Source organism: Anabas testudineus, chromosome 3, assembly GCF_900324465.2.
Source record: "Anabas testudineus chromosome 3, fAnaTes1.2, whole genome shotgun sequence".
In the NCBI taxonomy this organism is placed as follows: Eukaryota; Metazoa; Chordata; class Actinopteri; order Anabantiformes; family Anabantidae; genus Anabas; species Anabas testudineus.
The window spans coordinates 18,028,439-18,045,436 of record NC_046612.1 but is presented as its reverse complement, the minus strand read 5'-3'; the positions used below and the strand labels follow the sequence as shown (position 1 = coordinate 18,045,436).

Here is a 16,998-nt window from a genome sequence, read left to right as displayed (position 1 = left end):
CATCAGATGAAATAATGCTAACCCATTCCCCAACATTGCTTTAAATGGTAAGATAAATGGTGTTAACCAACAAGTTTCAGGTTATTCAATAATGAAATAAATTAGTTGTAGATAAATTGTACAAATTTTATCTCAAGTTTGACTTTATTATGAACCTCATTATGATCCTTTATTTGGATTCTGCCCTTTGCTTCAGCTTGTTTTATCTCCTCTCCGTAGCTGGCGGGTCTTCATCTCATTCTGCCTAACATCCTGCTCAGGGGCTTCACACACTCCGTCCTCGTAGCTCTATCAGTGTGCACAACAGTTGCATCGGACTGGCCTGACACTTTTCATCAGAGGGCACAAGCAGCTAAAGCCAATGTTAAACAGGGCACAGGCATCTTAGAGCCTCATATTCTGGAGAATCGGTGCACTTCCCTCCAGTATCGAGCCAACAAGTATTCTGCAAGAGGTGAAAGTCCTCGACACAGAGCCTCACAGCTAGCGATGCCCGGATCCACGCCGGCCAGCAGCAAGGCTCGGGTATACACCGATGTCAACACACAGAAGAACAGAGAGTACTGGGACTATGATGCACATATGCCAAACTGGAGGTACAGTTAAATGTGTTACTGCAGTATTTTACAGATCCTCTGGCCAAAGTTTCACAACTTTTAACACATTATCATTCACAAAACTCCTGGTAAAATGGTACTTACAACATCTTGATGGTAATATGTGAAATTAATCTGAGATGAAATGTATAAATGTAAATGTAGCAAATTAAGTCTAAGGTCAAATGATATGCATGAACATTCTTTGCAATGGATGGACGATTTGTTTTGAATGGACTCACCAAAGCGTTTTTACAAAGTGCACAAGTCTATTAAGCATGAGTAAAGCTGGAAACATAAAACTTCAACGTGTATTTCTTTAATCCTTAAGTTCGTTTTGATAAAGTAATTTGCACTTTATATTAGGGCTCTATTTTGTATTTGACGGTACCAGCGCAATGAGACAGTTTGCCTATTTGCATCATTTCTTTGCATAATGAAACTCATGTTGTGAGTTTCAACATGACCCAATGCTGCATCCTAAAATACAAATGCCGTGGAGCCAGATAATAGTTGCGTGCGCTTCACTTCATAAATAACTTAAATGAGTTGCCTATTATCAAATTAGGCGGTTAGTGGTTTTAGCTCTTGTCCTTTTATTTGTCATCTTATTTCATTGTTGCTAAATGTTTCTTCTCTCTCTCTTTAGCAATCAAGACAACTACCAGCTGGTGCGCAAACTGGGTAGAGGGAAGTACAGTGAAGTGTTTGAGGCCATAAACATGACCAACAACGAAAAGGTGGTGGTGAAAATCCTCAAAGTGAGCACCCTTACAGTATTATACCTGTTTCTCCTTTCTGTGGATGCATTATTTGTCCATCTTTCAGAGCTCTTCTCAAAAATATTACCCATTCTCATTAATTTCTGTATTCACCTCTAACTCGTTGAAATTTTATTGGCAGTTTAAGATTATTCTTTTTTATTATTATTCTTTAATAATGCAGTAATGCTCACACGGTTTTTAGTCTCTTTGTTTCTTCTCAGAGCTGGTTGAACTGGATATGTAAACTCGGTTTGAAGAAGCACAGTTCTGCGCCTATTCTTAACTAGAAGCTGTTTAATGCCCCCACTCACAGCAGGAAACTGCATCTGAAGCTGCAAAAGAGAAGCGGCAGCTGAGCAGGAAGAAGCATTTTATGCAATAAAATGAAGAGTAAAACTGTGTTTTCTGAAACTAGTGGATGCAGAAGAGGGTCATTAAATGTAGTAGCACACAGTAAACATGGCTTTATAAATGTCTTCAAGTTTCCACATTACACTTGTGTAAATTGTGCACTAGACCTCAACAGGCTTCTACCAACACTTGTAGTGATTTAAAAAAATCCCTTAAGAGGAGATTTAGATTGAGTCAGGAACAACTTTGCCCCCTGCAGTAGATGAAGATGAGAACAGTATTTCCGTGCTGCATTTTACACAGTAAAGCTCAAACATCAGAGTGAAGCACTATGGTTTGAAAACCACATATTGGCGACATCTGCTGGTCGATGGTAAGATTTAAAAAAAATACAGAAATTAAACTCATTTCACTGAATCTCATGTGTGAAGTCAGATCCAGTGTTTTGCAGAATTCACACTAGACCTGTGCATGAGCAAGAATCTGGTCCTACGACCTACTAGTTGTGAAACAGAGGTTATACTTCAATATATTAAGACATATTGTTTATTCAGAAAAGAAAATCTATCTGGCCTTCTTGGATTATTAGTATTTATTTTTTATTTTTTTCAGACCTGTTGTCCACAAAAATCATCTCGAGTAACAAAATCCTTTGTCATAACTTTTAAAAAAATGTATTATATATTTTTTAATCAGTAATAAAACATTTTTTTATTAAATTATTTTAAAACATGTTTTCGTTCACAGCCCGTCAAGAAGAAGAAGATCAAACGGGAAATCAAAATTCTTGAAAACCTGCGTGGAGGAACCAACATCATCCGTTTGGTTGACACAGTAAAAGACCCTGTGGTGAGTTCGAAACCTGCAGTCGCTTTGCTGCATGTTGGCACGTCAGCAGTGGTAATCCAGTCATGCTTTTAACTGTGCGTGTGTCCATGCAGTGTTAATGATCTCCCCCTTACCTGCTGTTCTCCTAAGTTAAGCCTTATGTTGTCCTCTCTTTGCAGTCCAGAACACCAGCGCTTGTCTTTGAGTGCATCAATAACACAGATTTTAAGGTACTTCTGTTTGGCCAGCATCATACATGCAGAATTACCGGCTCAGTTTTCATCCATGAAAATGCATTAATACCTCACATAACCCTCCAGTTAATGTTGTACATGTGTAGAGGCCAGCTGAACTGTTGACATCATATAATTGATATTTTTTGAGATTTTATTTTTTTATATAATTGACATTTTATACTGTAACATTTTTCATCTGTTTAACAGGAGCTTTACCAGAAGCTGACAGACTATGATATCCGTTACTACATGTACGAGCTACTTAAGGTAAAACAAAAACAACTAACAAACATCTAGTTTACAGTACCTATATTCTTATGAAGAGGTTTACATTAAACAGTTGCTACCATAACTAAAGGGTGGCTCATGTGGATGTTGAGGAACATGTGTTGAGTGACCTTGTTTTGAGGAGGTGCCATCGTTTATTTTGAAGTACAACTTCCAGTTGTAGAGCAACTTACGGGCAAATCGTCTCTGTTTACTGAACTAAATGAAGGTGTCATATTTATTGTAATTGTGATGACTGTTCTCATTGAACAAACATTTTGTTACGCATGCAGGAAGACAGGTTTGTTTGTTTTTTTAAATCAGTAAATCTCAATAAGACAAAGATCTCTTTTGAAAATGTGACCAGAGAACAAAACGTTATTCACAACAGTCATCAAATCCAGTGAAACACCAATTTGCCTCAGTGATCACTGCTGTACAATCTGTACCACAATTACCCTCTAAGTAATGGTTAATGGTTGATGGATTGAATGCAGAGCAGATTATGGTCATCTACAGCACGAAATATCTCCCTGCCTTTTCTTTTAGGCTCTCGACTACTGTCACAGTATGGGGATCATGCACAGGGATGTGAAACCCCACAATGTGATGATCGATCACCAGCTCAGAAAGGTTCGGCTCACGTTTGTTTTGTGTGTGTGTGTGTGTGTGTGTGTGTGTGTGTGTGTGTGTGTGTGTGTGTGTGTGTGTGTGTGTGTGTGTGTGTGTGTGTGTGTGTGTGTGTGTGTGTGTGTGTGTGTGTGTCAAGTGCTTCAATCAGGATGTGAAATCTGTGTCATCCATCACACAACAGTGACATATGAATCTCTTGGTTACACTGTAGGAATGAGTGAGCATGTTCAACAGTAATTTGGGAATTAGTATTTGACATGTCAAGGTCAAAATGGGGGATTGGTAGATGTAATTTTACAGTTTCCCAGATTATCTTAGCATAAGTCTGGAAATAAAGGTAAGCAGTTTGCCTGGCAGTGTATGAAGAAACAAAACAGTTTCGCTCATAAATAATCAATATAAAAAACTTAATTGTGCAAATTTGCTCTCTTTAGCTGTGTCAGGCTATAGCCAAAAATAAATAAATAACTAAATGCATTTCAGTTCAGAGACTTGTGGGTTGAGAGTAATGTAAGTAGAAAATTGTGATGACAATATTGAAAAACTCAGATTTTAAATTGCATCAGACCCAATAGTCTTAGGAGTATTGAGCTTTAATAGCTTAAGTGAGGCACGTGACGTAAAAGCAAAGCTACCTACTAAGTGCTCTGTTCTGTTTGTCTTCTGCCCTTTTAGTACTACAGTACCTCTTTTGTCTAGGCTGTGAGCACATGCACACTTCCCATTCAGCTCCTCAAGTAAACATTCACACATTTCCTGCTTATCCTGACAGTTTATCATGAAACGTCTCCAGCTGTACTCCCAGTCTTGCATGTCCTTGATGTGGTCAGTGGTTCACTTTCTCCCCCCACGCAGTCTTGGCAGTTTTATCTTCTTATCAGGGCAACACGGAAATTTCAACATGCTTGACAAGTAGCAGTGGACGTTAGCTGAAGAAATCCTGGCTTAGTACGCACTACATGGCCTGTCCTTTTTTTTTTTTTTTTTTTTTTCTTTTCTTACATTTTCCTAAATCATTATTTTGCACACACACAATCAGTCTCATGAGATGTAAAACGCTGTTTCTCTGTTCTCTATTTTTGAGTAAAGTATAGCTTCAGTTGCTGTTCATGTCACTGCTTTCTTTAGAAGGGATGACTGTGTAATACGAGAATGACTGTGAAGTTCATTAGTCATTATTACTAATTATGTAAACCTTTCTTTTTGTGTCAAAGCTACGACTCATAGACTGGGGTTTGGCAGAATTTTACCATCCTGCTCAGGAATACAATGTCAGGGTGGCCTCGCGCTATTTCAAAGGCCCTGAGCTGCTAGTGGACTATCAGGTACCTGTAGTTACTCACTCTTCTCAAAACTAGAATGAATTTAAAGAAACAGTTCCCTGATAGTTTGTTACAGCACAGTATCTTTTTCAAATCGTCTTTGATTTACGCTTTTTTTCTCAGATGTATGACTATAGTTTGGACATGTGGAGTCTAGGCTGCATGTTGGCCAGTATGATCTTTTTGAAGGAGCCGTTTTTTCATGGCCAGGACAACTATGATCAGGTAATGGATTATAAATGAAGCAAAAATTAGAATGTCACTTCTAGATGGCACTTGTATATAATAAAGTGTACGTATGGTATGCAAAAGTATTGAATCCAACCTGTGTTTCAGCTTGTCCGCATTGCGAAGGTTCTCGGGACAGATGAGCTCTTCGGCTACCTGCACAAATATCACATAGAACTGGACACGCGTTTCAAAGATCTGCTGGGACAGTGAGTATCAGCAGAGGAAGTAAAGTGATCACGTTTCAAAGCAAACTGTTAATCAGAAGAAGCTGAGAACAGTACCTGCTGTTATTTTAATAATTTGATTATATAGACTTACTTATAGTTTACAACTTGTTAAGATGGAATCAATCATTTTGATGAGTTTTTCCTACTGTGATAGATGAAAAGGTCTGCTGTGAACAAGGCCTGTTTTGCTTTGGTAAATTAGTTGTGTCTGTGTTGTTGACTCTTTCTGTTTTGGAATTTAGTAATTGTCCTGATAAATTTTGTTTGTATGTTCCCAGGCAAACACGGAAGCGCTGGGAGCAGTTCATCCAGTCAGAGAACCAGCACCTGGTAAGTCCAGAGGCTCTTGACCTGCTGGACAAGCTACTACGCTACGACCATCAGCAGAGGCTGACGGCAGCCGAGGCCATGCAGCACCCATACTTCTGTGAGTACCACCTCTGTACTGTCTTGAGAAGAAGTGATTAAAAATATTATGTAAATGTCGAACATTTATGCACTTGCTATATGATTTTAGACTTAACGTTAAATATCTGCTGATTTTCATGAGTATTTTTCATATTTTGGCTGGTGTGACATTTTCTGTGTTATTAAAATTGCTTAAAGTCTGTAGTTTAACTGCAGAAGCCAGATATGATAGTGAGAAGTGGGCCATATCTATCTGCCAACACAATGCATTTGTTTTGTATTTTAAGTTCACAAAGCTTTGAACATTGTTGGCATAAACAAAGAGCAGCTCAGTTAATGTTCTTAGAACATTAACATGTTACTGATTGAGCAAGGAAACTGCACTTGGTCTATGTGTAATGCTACCTAGCTGTTTTTTAATTATGTTTAATTATGTTTGTTTGACTGTTGTGATGTTTTCTCTTTTTACTTTGGAATGTAGATCACGTAGACCCTATTAGTACCAATACTTTTACTAATAGTGATTTACTGTACTAATACTTGCATGTTTTTATGGGTAATGCTGAATAAATATGCACAATAACATATGGCATATAAGACATTCTTCTTCTACCCAGCAGGTGGTTTTGTGGTTGATCTTGTCATGTATCTATGCAGATAAAATGACAGTCGTGGTTTCTTTGTCTCACAGATCCTGTGTTGAAGGAACAGGCAAATGCCAATACAGATGGCACAAAGGCAATAAGCAGCTCCAATGCAACATGATAATCAGACAGCAGGTAATTTGCACAGTAAATGGCTTTTTTTATTATTTTATTTATTACAGTAATGTGCAAAAAGGTATGCATTGAATTTAGGAATATTTCTTATAAATCAATTAGCTTCTGTTTGCTTATAAAGCAGCACCAGAATCTCTCACGATTTTTTAAGGTACTTCTATTGTTATGGTATTTCTAATTCTTCAGTTCTTGTGTGGACTGTGTGGCGTGTCAGTGCCTCCTGGTGCTTTATTACTTTATGGCTGGCTGTACGTCTGGGCCTGTTGTTGTGAGGAAGGAAATGGGGGACAAGTCAGATGTTTTTTGTTTGTTTTCTTTATATTGTGTAAACTGTAATAATCTAAAGCTAAATAACAAACAAACCACTTACTTCTCTGCAGACGTAAGTGCTGTTCAACAGCACCACTCGCATTTGTATGATCAGAAAATGTCTTAGAGATGTCAATAAACCGATCTGGAGGCTCAGTATTGGCACTGACCGGGGCATATTTTAAAGGATTGGTACTGGCTAAAAAAACATTAAAAGCTAATTGTTTCTTTAGTGAGCTCCAATGTATTTTGTCCATTTCGGCCTGCGGGTGTTTCAGCTCTGCTCTCCTTCTGTAAACCTTTTCTTTGTAAAATATTCTTGTATTTTTTTAACAGTTGCATAGCAAGAATATGTCTGTATATTCATGTACAGCCATAAGGAATCCTTAAAATGCTGTAAGCTGGTTAAATACTGTAATGAGCATTATTCCAACATCCAACTCTGTCAGCCTTGATGTTCACTCTGTAGGATCATTTCTATATGAACTAAGTGCTTGATTTGTGCTTAAATTGACACATTATGCTTTACATTATGTTGAAATGGCAAGAAAACTGAGGTAAGATTGCACACAATCAAATAATTAGTCACTGAAGGTGGACAGGGTGGAAAAATGTGCACTGGGAAGAAAAAAATCTTATTCTCTATATATGTCTCTTGCAGTTAATCCTATCTTAACTGCAAGAGAATTGTAGAAAAATAAAGCATGAGTCTTCCTGGAAACCATCAGCTTTCCAGAACTGCAGTCTTCCTTGGAATCCAGTTCGACTCAGGCTTTTGCAAGATATTTGCAAATATGTTTATCTAAGAGGGCAAAAATGCTATTTCTTCACTGTTATTAAAAGGGTATTTTGTTAATGTTGGCTTATTCTTTAGTTTATTGCTTCTGTTTGGAAGATAATTTGTTATCCAGCTACTTGGTGCAAGACTCGCCTAATAACGATTAGCAACCATTGTTTTGATTGATCTGATTGTTTGCTTGTTTTTTTCCTCCATCCATTCAGGACGAATCTTTGTTACCTCAACTTGTGACCTTTTTGTGGCAGAAACCTCTGCCTCCACATCAACAGCCATACTGGAGCAAGAAGTCAGTTTTGCAGCATACTCAAACATGCACGGATTAAACTTCTCCAAACAGAGCCCGGGTAATCTGCTGCTTGGCCCAAGTCACAACTAAATTAGGTCTTCAATCAGATCTGAACCCCCCCTCCCACTCTCTCATCCCTCTTCCTTCTGCCTCCTAACATCAACCTATTTTTAAAATGAGCAAACTGACTGTTGTTGGATCAGTATCAAGCTGGTGTTATTGCTGTAAAGACGTTTGTCCATCTCTACGACGCTGTGGTCAACTGAGTTTCAGTTCCAGGTTTAGCACTGAGTGGCATGGAGGCTCTTTTCTGCTATGGATACAACAAAAAACTATATTGAAAGAGAATAAACCATTTTTATTTAAAGCATTGATGTGTGTTTGACTTTTATTGCCTTGTGAGTGATCAGAAGAGGTGAAAATCTACCTTTTCTGTTAGCAGATGGCCAGTTCACACAGTCTCTTTTTTGTTTGTTTGTAGCATATTTAGTCATTATGTTTCTTTGTACTTATTTTGCATCTCTTTGTGGCCATCTTAGGTCTCTTCATAGTTGTTTTGTGTCTGATTTTTTTCAGTTTGCTTCTTTGTCCAGATCAGCAGTGCTTGTTTTGGTGTATCGTGAATCAAAGCAGACAAAGCGTGTTGAGTGTGTGTGTGTGTGAACTTTTTAATAAATAAACTGGAAATTCAAGGTGTTTCCAGAACATAAAACACTTGTGCAACATTCGTGCGTTACAAATAGGTGCATTCATTTAGGCAGATCTGGGCTGTAAACAGCAGTAAATTTCAATTGAATATCAACCTTCAAATGCAAGTATTTAAAATGCATCATAGAAGTAGAGGTCTCCATTTCCTTTTGGCTGTGACATTTTCAGTCTGTTGGCGTTAATTCTGCTCACAGACTGCTTTGCCCCAAATGAATGCCCTGACTGACATCTGGAGTTCAAAGTGTCAGACACAGTAAAAAGCAGCCTACAAACACATCACCAGCTACAGCAGATGAGCTCCACGCCCATCGAAGGCACGCCCACAACACCCCAGCTTCTTCCCCAGCCACTTTCTCTCACATTCAGATGTGGAAATACTATGGCTGGCTTTGGCTGCTTCACAAATAGCCCAGTGTATTTAAAAAGATGCCATTTTGACACCTTATTTAAAGGAACAGTTTGTACATTTTGGGAAAAACTGCTTATTTCTTCTTGCTGAGTTAGATAAGAAGATTGATGTCACTTTGGTTTGTGCGATAATAATGAAGCTTCAATCACCAGCCAATCATTATTGGTACTTGCAGCTGTAAACTTTCACAATTTCAATAAAAAAAGTGGACTGCTACTGTTTTACCCTAAACTGAATCCAGTTTTGGTTAAAAGCTAAAAAAGTGAACCAGCTTCCAAACAGTTATTGCTGTAGTGAAACCTAATAGAGAGCTGAAATTACAACATCCTGTCTAACATCTGTTTCATTAGCATCTGTAGTCAACTCAGTGCAGTCTCTCATTCTGTCTATGATATTTTAGACGTGTGAGCTAAGCATAGACTCTACCCTGACTCATGGAGTCAGCCCCTCTTGCCCTTAAAAATATCAATACTCCACAAATGACCAAAAAAAAAAAAAAGATACCATCACTGTCGGCAGTAGAGATTTAGCTGTCAACTGTCAATAGTCGTTTTTACATTCCAGACAGATAATACACACATTGTGATAATATAGACACGATTGTGGCATCAAACCTCTTACCTCACTTTCAGCAAGAAATTAAATGTTGAATGAATTTCCCAAATTGTCAAACCACTCTTTTAACATCGCAAAAGAAAGTTTGGTTGCTGTGCAGAAAGGTAGCTCAGGGACAGGTCACATCACAGTAGCATATTGATATCTAAAGATCACCAAGGACACTTTTAAGACATAAACAACGAAGTTGATTATCTTTTTAATAACGCTGATATTTTAAAACCTCCCTGGGGAGTATTGTAATACTAGACTGAGTCCACTGGCACTTGATATTTTAAAGAATCATGGCCTCAGGTACCACTTGCCCTGGGTTTTGAAATTAAGTGTCCTTGGTGTCCTTGTTAAAATGCAAACAATCTAAGGCATAAAACAATGTCATCTAATAAAGGAAGGTATAAAGCTAATACCAGAACCATTCAGTCTGTTCTGTCAAAGTAAAAAAAAAACTTAAATAATTGCATAAATAAAGCATATGAGTGCTAATGAATCTGTACACAACATGTTAGCAGTGTCCTGTACAGGCGTTACGTGTGTACAGGTAGTGATTATGTATGAGTCTACATAGATAATGTTGGTTACATCGTATAGTTGCAGTATTGAGGTAACTTCATAGTGGGAGTAAAGGCCAAAGGGAGGGAGCACTGTAACTGTACTCTGTGAAACGGCCACATAAACATGCATTGGACAAAAGTGAAAATGCAAATAGAGGTGTTAGTGTTTACTTCCCTTTTGTTCATATTGTTCAAGTTTTGTAAAAAAAAAAAAAAAACTGCTCAAATAAAGCATTGGTAATACTGGATATTTTAAATGACCACGTGATACAGTCACTGTAACAGCATCCTCCAGTCCCCCGTGGCTACAGGTGGTTCCGGGTCGGTCAGGGCAGCAGGTGTTGCAGTGTTGAATCATCCAGCTCGTTCACAGCAACGATGTGATCCAGATGTTGCAGGTACCGCTCCTGATCTCGCATGAAGTGTGGGATTCTGGTTCTGGAGAGCACAGCCAGGTGGCGCAGCCTTTCAACATCCTCAAAAGATACCTGCACAAGTATAGACGTTCAGTGGATAATGGGAACTCCCCACCACACACACATCTCTCGCTAACACTGGATTAGGGGGTTTTAGGGAGATTCGGTTTGTAACTTTGCAAACCTGACAATCGGATTTTCAGTGAGTTGTGTAGAGATGAGAAAGGGGCGAGGGTTTGACTTTTCCTCTCAGCTGCCTGTTTTCATTTGTTACTTTTCCTGAGAACAGCCTGGCTTTTCAGGAGAGACTGTCATTAGTGGTTTCTGTAATTATTCGCCCTGTCCATACAGGTCCAATACAACTCCAGTGTTAAGACCCTTTCTGTGCAAAGTACAGCAACATATGAATTTTATTGTACAGAAACAAAAAGGTGTTGTATTGCAGTAGTGATTTAATTGTTAAGATGTAAAGATACACAACATAAAATGCTCTGTTTTTTGATCTTTACTTAAGATGACAAGAGTAGCACAAAAATGGTGCAGTCTATTTCTAAAATCTGTTTTTACAACCTGCCCTAATATACAGCATGGAGCAAGAAGTCTTCCACAAGTTGGCCAATCAGAACAGAGTAGGATGGGATGTAAGGGAGGACAGGAGCTCAAATAAGGAGGCAAATAAGGTCCCACCACAACATTTCCATTAGTTTGAGGTCTGGACTTTGACTAGGCCATTCCAAAACCTTAACTGTTTTTATTTTTTCAGATTCACTGCTGTGCTTTGGATCATTGTCCTGTTGCATGACCCATTTTTAATTAAGCTTTAGCTGTCGGACAGATGACCCCCTCCACCGCCTGCTGGATGCTGGGTATGATATGTTTCTGCTGAAATGTAGTGTTTGGTTTCACCAAAACAACTCCACTTTGATCTTAACTGTCCATGGGACATCATTCCAGAGGTTTTTCCAAAACCTCAGTCATGCTTTCATGCTCTTTTTAGGCAACCCTTCGAACTGTTCAACTTAAAAACCAAATATCTCTATACACAACCGTGTGTTTTTGTCACAATTTCAGAATTTTGGTATTACCTTGGTGCCAAACTATCAGCTCTTGTGACATCTCTAGCCATTCATATTCAATTAATAATAATCAGGGCCTGATGATTAGCAGCACCTCTCTGCAATCTACTCTCTTAAATCCTATGGAAGCAGTAAGGCAATATTTAGTATTCACTTTTTGGCTTAATTCTTGTTAAATAAATACAGTAGTATAGGGAAAAAATGTATATATGTTGATGTTTGTCTGAGGTGGTATTTGCCTAATCCTAAGACCTGCTACGATCAGATGGCATGTATAACACACACAGAAAAAAAAAACACAGAATTAAAAGAGGGGGTTCTAACTTTTGCACGACTGTATTTAATAGTTTTGCATTTTCTGTGCACCTGAGAAACACAAACACACAATGTACTCTGCAAAGGCTCTTATTTCAAAGGCACTGTCACTGACCTTGCCTAAAGAGGTCAACATCTTGAAGTCAATGGTCCTTCGATGGCGAAGAATCCGGAGAATGCCATCCAAATAAACCTGATCTTTACTGAAGCAACCTTAGACAAACACACAGCACAATGGTAACAGTGAATTGAGATTACCTAACTCCAGGTATCTTCAAAGATTGTGCACAAGTGAACAATATTCATGGTATTATTAGCATTGTTTTGAAAAACATCCTCACTTTACTGCTGGTAAAACTTCAGCACAGTACTGTACCTAAAGTTGCACCTCTACTACAGTGTCATCAAAAACTGAACTCCTAAAAGTAGAGCAGTACTGGATTGCATTAAACAGACATCACACTGTGTCTCTGTCTGTCTGTGTGTGTGTGTGTGTGTGTGTGTGTGTGTGTGTGTGTGTTCATTCACCAGGCTGCGACGTGTCCTTCTGCCCCCTCTTGGCTCTCAGACAGTATTCCCAGCGGACATCTGGGTCCTGGACGAAGCGCGCAATGTGACTGAAGAGCTGGCTGAAGCTCATGCTAGTGGCGTGATACACCGTGTAGTACAGCAGAGCCGCACGCCAAAGGTAAGGCTGTTTCCGTAGCAACACGCTGTGCAGACTGGCCAGACCCTCTTCCGTTGGATTGGCAGGTTTAAGGCCAAACTGCTTCCTGCCTTCTGCTGTAGCCCATGGCTGCAGGCTGTTGTTGACACCCCGCAAATAGTGAGTGCCTGAGGAGAAGAAAAACATCTCCATGACAACTCCAAAACATTATCCATGTCTTTTAAATGTGGGACCTGCAGTCTACCTATCTCATGTCTCAGCATCCCTTCCAGCCAGTGCTGTCGAGCCCCAGCCAGGTTGATGGTCAGAGTGGGACGACAGCTCTCCACCACCATCACCGCCTGAGACAGTAGCTCGTCAGACAGACGCACCACAACCTGGAAAGCACAGACACGTCAATGTTGTCATCAAAATCTGATTTATCTCTTATGTTTGTATTGGGTTTTAGCCAAGTTCCTCTTGTAAAAGTTATTTTATGCTAGTTACAAACTGAGCAGCTAGGCTGAGGAAAATATTTTTTATTTTGAATGTCATGCACTAAAACTGCTATTAGATAAACATAGTATATAACATACATCTACAATATAATATTTGCCTCTTGAACTATATTATATTATTATATGAACAATATGAATTCTTGCCAGTCCTTTTTTTTTTTTTTTAAACCAGCTAATCGTTTTATTGTACTATACTGTAAACTTTAGTGCAGGAAAATCACCAGTGACTTTAGCAGACACCCTGGGGGAAGGAACGGGCTGGTATTTTTAACACATTTGTAAACACAGATCATCTCCCACGGATCTAAACGCGCCCGCTTGTGTTAGGCACTTGTTATTTTGTATGAGCTTTTATATAGTAAATTATTAATGGATATATAACCATTATCAGAGTAAACCATCAATAAAAACATATTTCTAAAAAAGGGTTTCTATGCCAATGTGATAGCGTGTCCTCTAAATCAGGCCACAATTATTATGGATTAGTCTAAACAAAACTGTTAAAAGATTACATTGGTTTAATGACTAACACTTGAGTTAATATTAATGTCCAAGGTTTTAATGTCCTACCTCAGTGTGTTCTAAACTTCAGTCTAGCGTTTTGGTGTTTGATCAACCTTTATAATCAGAGCTTCAGAGCAATTCAGCCACGCCTGCACCTCACTGTCATTTCAAATCAGGGCTATTCCTCGCCTCACTAAATGATATGTGTGTTGCTTATAGGTGATTTCTCTCAGTACACACTATAGGTTCCTCACATCACTCACCTCTCCAACACAGCCCTCTTTCTGCAGATATTTGCGTACAGCAGCCCAGACCTGACTCTTAGGGAGGACGCTGCCCCCCGTCACCTCTTCAAAGTTCTCATAAGAACCAAACTTCCTCAGGACGCACTCCATGATTCCAACCGCCTGCAAACAGACTCGACAGTTATCGTTATCATCATCATCATTTCATTTGAACTCAGAGGTTGATGCTCAGATCGTGACCTACCTGTTCGAGGAAGAGGCCTGAGCCCTCTCTGTACTTGTCCAGCACGTTCCTCGGCTCAGGCTGTGTGTACTCAAACTGAGGCTCGTACTTGTAGTCGGACTGGAAGAAAGCCTGTTTCTCCTGCTCTAAGTTAAGAGGTCTGAGGGCAACAAGCAGGCAGGGTCTGGAGGAGGGAGGCAGCGTTGTGTTGCCCACCCCTTTAGCTATGTGGGGCAGGGAGGTGGCAGGTCGCATTTGCCCCTTGCTGCCCCGAAGCCCAAGAGAGTAGTTGACTGAGCAGGTGCTTTCACTTCGACGCATCCAGCCCCCTGCTCCCAGACTGGGGCTTGTAAGGCTGCGAGCTGGAGGTGAGGGGGCAGCCAAACCACTGCGCCATGGAGGCTGGACAAGCCGCCTGTCCATCATCTGCTCCCTAGACCCCCGTATATGCTGTGGTGTTATCTCCAGGCTGAGGGGACGTTGGAGCGGTGGTCTCTGTGGTCTTGGAGTGGCCCCACCTTTAAGTGACAAGGATCTCCTCCCTACCTGGCAGCTGTTTGTCTGGGCTGGAAGTCCGTTGTGGGACACCTTCTCCTTCTTAACAACGTTGCTCCTTTTGGCCGGCGATCTGGGTGTCGGAGCAGAGCTGCTGGTAGTTTTTGGTGGCTCTGCTTGGACATCTGGCTCCAAGAGGTCCCTGCTGCTCCTGACACTTTCACCCTCATCCTGATCCATGAAGACTTCTCCTGAGTCCAACACCATCACCACAGCTGCTGTGCTTCAGGCTCTACCCCACTCCAGCCCTGATGCTGCTGACAGAACAGACAGATTTAAGTATACTTATATATGTTATACGTTTATTGGCACTGGTGCTCTGTGTGAAACAGGAACAAAATGTGTGTGCTGTCGCTCTCTGCTGCTGATTTAATCAGATTAGAGCAAGGCTGGATTAACAATCAGGCAAAGCAAGCAACTGCCCAAGAGGGCCCAAAACCCAGGTGCCCACAAAGCCAAAAGTGTACCTCATAATTTGGGTTTACTTAATTTTTGCACATTTATTAGAAATATTTACCACTGTAGTTTATAAAATGGTCTTCCATTTTGTGGCCTGGTCTTTAATACTGACTGACCCCAGAAATTATTAGGGTGCACCGTAATGAAGAACAGCTCAGGTCTCTCTTTGAGGTGTTTAGCAGGTCAATCAGCGAGGCTGCGTGGAGAATGCTTGAATAAAAGATGCAAGAGATCGTCTTACACAGACATCTTTTAAAAGAACAACACAGCTCTTTATTAGAAATCTGTGGTTTGATATGCGACTGACTGTTCTGATTCACCATTTATAAAAAATGAGTGGATTAGTGTAAACTTATCATTGAAGGAAGCATAAAACAACTTTCATCAACCACCAGAAAGCTTTTTCTGTTTCATTTTAGTTTTTCCTCCCCATTTAACCTGTATCGTGTATAACCTTTTAGCCAGAGAGATGAAGAGTATATACTGTATATATAAACAGTATTACACATTATTTCCTCATAACATATGGATGTAATCATTATGTAATTACTGTAATGACATGTTAGACAGCTGCAGGATCTCTTGTCCAAGGACACTTTGACATTGGGCGGAGAGGAGCCAGGACTCAAACCACTGACCCTGGGGTTAATGGAGGACTGCCCTAGCAACTGAACTACAGTCAAAATATTATTCCAAAATTAAAATGAAACAGCAAAAGACATTGCCAAATTTCAATTTCAAACTCTACGCAAATAAGGAGGCACGGGCTGAGGAGTGGCAGCTCGCTGCAGTCCGGGGAGCAGGGTCTGACCACAGCAGGGTTCAAATTACACTGTGGCTCTCTCAGACTCACTGAGGATACCACCTGCTAGTTACCTAAATACACACTGGTACTCACTTCAGCCCTGCTCTCGTCTGTGTGGACCAGTCTGCAAGAGCAGACGGGACAGGAGAGCTGCTGTAGAAGAACAAAGCAGATGAAGCCACACGTGACGGTTCGGGGGTAAAACCTCATCGTTTTGGCATGCACACATCTGCCGCACACATCTGCCTAGTTCTACTAAAACCCGTAGATGTTTTGTGAATCAAATGTTAGAAGAAAGTCAGTCATTAACCTCACCAAACATCAAATAAAGTACACAGTGTAAGGAGGCGTCAGCAAGGGCCCAACAATGTGTTTTATTGTGTGGTTGTATGATTTAGTTATCTCTAGGGGGTTAATCAGGCCGTGGATTAGAGCTGTAAAGTTAAATAAGAGCCGGTCAGAGACATGTCAGTACTGTCAGTCTGTCTGTGGTGGACACACAGAACAGACAGAACAAAGCCCCCATAACAAGTCACCACCCAATTAACTAACACTTAACTACTGCTAATGGAAAAAAAAAAAAAAAAAAAAAACTACCACTTTAATCCACACTGCTCCATAGATATCCCAGAATAAACAGCAGAGCAAAGTTGGCTGCAGTGATTCATTCCTGAGAATAAACAAATCTTCAGTTTCCTCCATGAGCTCTTTAACTCCCAACAACAACTCCAACAAACACCAACCTAGTAACGAGTCCCGGGTCTTCGACTGAGCATCTGTGGGTCTCAGCCTCTCGTATCTTCTGCAGTTGCACAGACTGCTCGGAGGAGATTCGCCTCGTTGTTATCGGGACAGTGATGGTAATGTTTGGATAGCGGTTCGTGGAGCAGCGGGGCCTGAGGCGGCTGCCTGGGCCG

The 16,998-nt window shown here is 40.3% G+C and overlaps 2 protein-coding genes across 4 annotated transcripts; one reads left to right on the top strand and one right to left on the bottom strand.

Annotated features, from left to right (window-relative positions):
* Window positions 1–222: 222 nt before the first annotated feature.
* Window positions 223–9,652, top strand: csnk2a2a (casein kinase 2, alpha prime polypeptide a). The gene is made up of 12 exons (XM_026379083.1): window positions 223–596; window positions 1,246–1,357; window positions 2,459–2,560; window positions 2,719–2,769; window positions 2,983–3,042; window positions 3,592–3,675; window positions 4,890–5,000; window positions 5,121–5,222; window positions 5,334–5,434; window positions 5,734–5,882; window positions 6,555–6,642; window positions 7,954–9,652. Exons 1-11 carry the CDS (start codon window positions 490–492, stop codon window positions 6,626–6,628), a joined length of 1,053 nt encoding a protein of 350 aa, XP_026234868.1. The 5' UTR covers window positions 223–489; the 3' UTR covers window positions 6,629–6,642; window positions 7,954–9,652.
* Window positions 8,685–16,998, bottom strand: LOC113174891 (uncharacterized protein KIAA0895-like). 3 transcript variants are annotated; one of them, XM_026379081.1, is made up of 8 exons: window positions 16,825–16,998; window positions 16,175–16,234; window positions 14,284–15,071; window positions 14,058–14,201; window positions 13,038–13,170; window positions 12,655–12,960; window positions 12,242–12,339; window positions 8,685–10,807 (listed from the first exon to the last, which is right to left on the bottom strand). In XM_026379081.1, the coding sequence occupies exons 3-8, from the start codon at window positions 15,022–15,024 to the stop codon at window positions 10,646–10,648; spliced, it is 1,584 nt and encodes a 527-aa protein (XP_026234866.1). In that variant the 5' UTR covers window positions 15,025–15,071; window positions 16,175–16,234; window positions 16,825–16,998; the 3' UTR covers window positions 8,685–10,645. The 3 variants fall into 3 exon arrangements, with proteins under 3 accessions (XP_026234866.1, XP_026234864.1, XP_026234865.1); XM_026379079.1 differs by lacking the exon at window positions 16,175–16,234 and having other exon boundaries at window positions 14,284–15,074; XM_026379080.1 differs by lacking the exon at window positions 16,175–16,234.

What these genes read in the sequence shown, in the direction of transcription:
- csnk2a2a (XM_026379083.1), top strand. Translation starts at nt 490, where the DNA reads ATGCCCGGATCCACGCCGGCCAGCAGCAAGGCTCGGGTATACACCGAT. An exon ending in TCGATCACCAGCTCAGAAAG is followed by an intron (nt 3,676 to 4,889) that starts GTTCGGCTCACG and finishes TTTGTGTCAAAG; the next exon opens with CTACGACTCATAGACTGGGG. An exon ending in GCCAGGACAACTATGATCAG is followed by an intron (nt 5,223 to 5,333) that starts GTAATGGATTAT and finishes CCTGTGTTTCAG; the next exon opens with CTTGTCCGCATTGCGAAGGT.
- LOC113174891 (XM_026379081.1), bottom strand. Translation starts at nt 15,024, where the DNA reads ATGGTGTTGGACTCAGGAGAAGTCTTCATGGATCAGGATGAGGGTGAA. An exon ending in GATGCTGAGACATGAGATAG is followed by an intron (nt 12,961 to 13,037) that starts GTAGACTGCAGG and finishes TCTTCTCCTCAG; the next exon opens with GCACTCACTATTTGCGGGGT. An exon ending in GAAGGACACGTCGCAGCCTG is followed by an intron (nt 12,340 to 12,654) that starts GTGAATGAACAC and finishes TGTTTGTCTAAG; the next exon opens with GTTGCTTCAGTAAAGATCAG.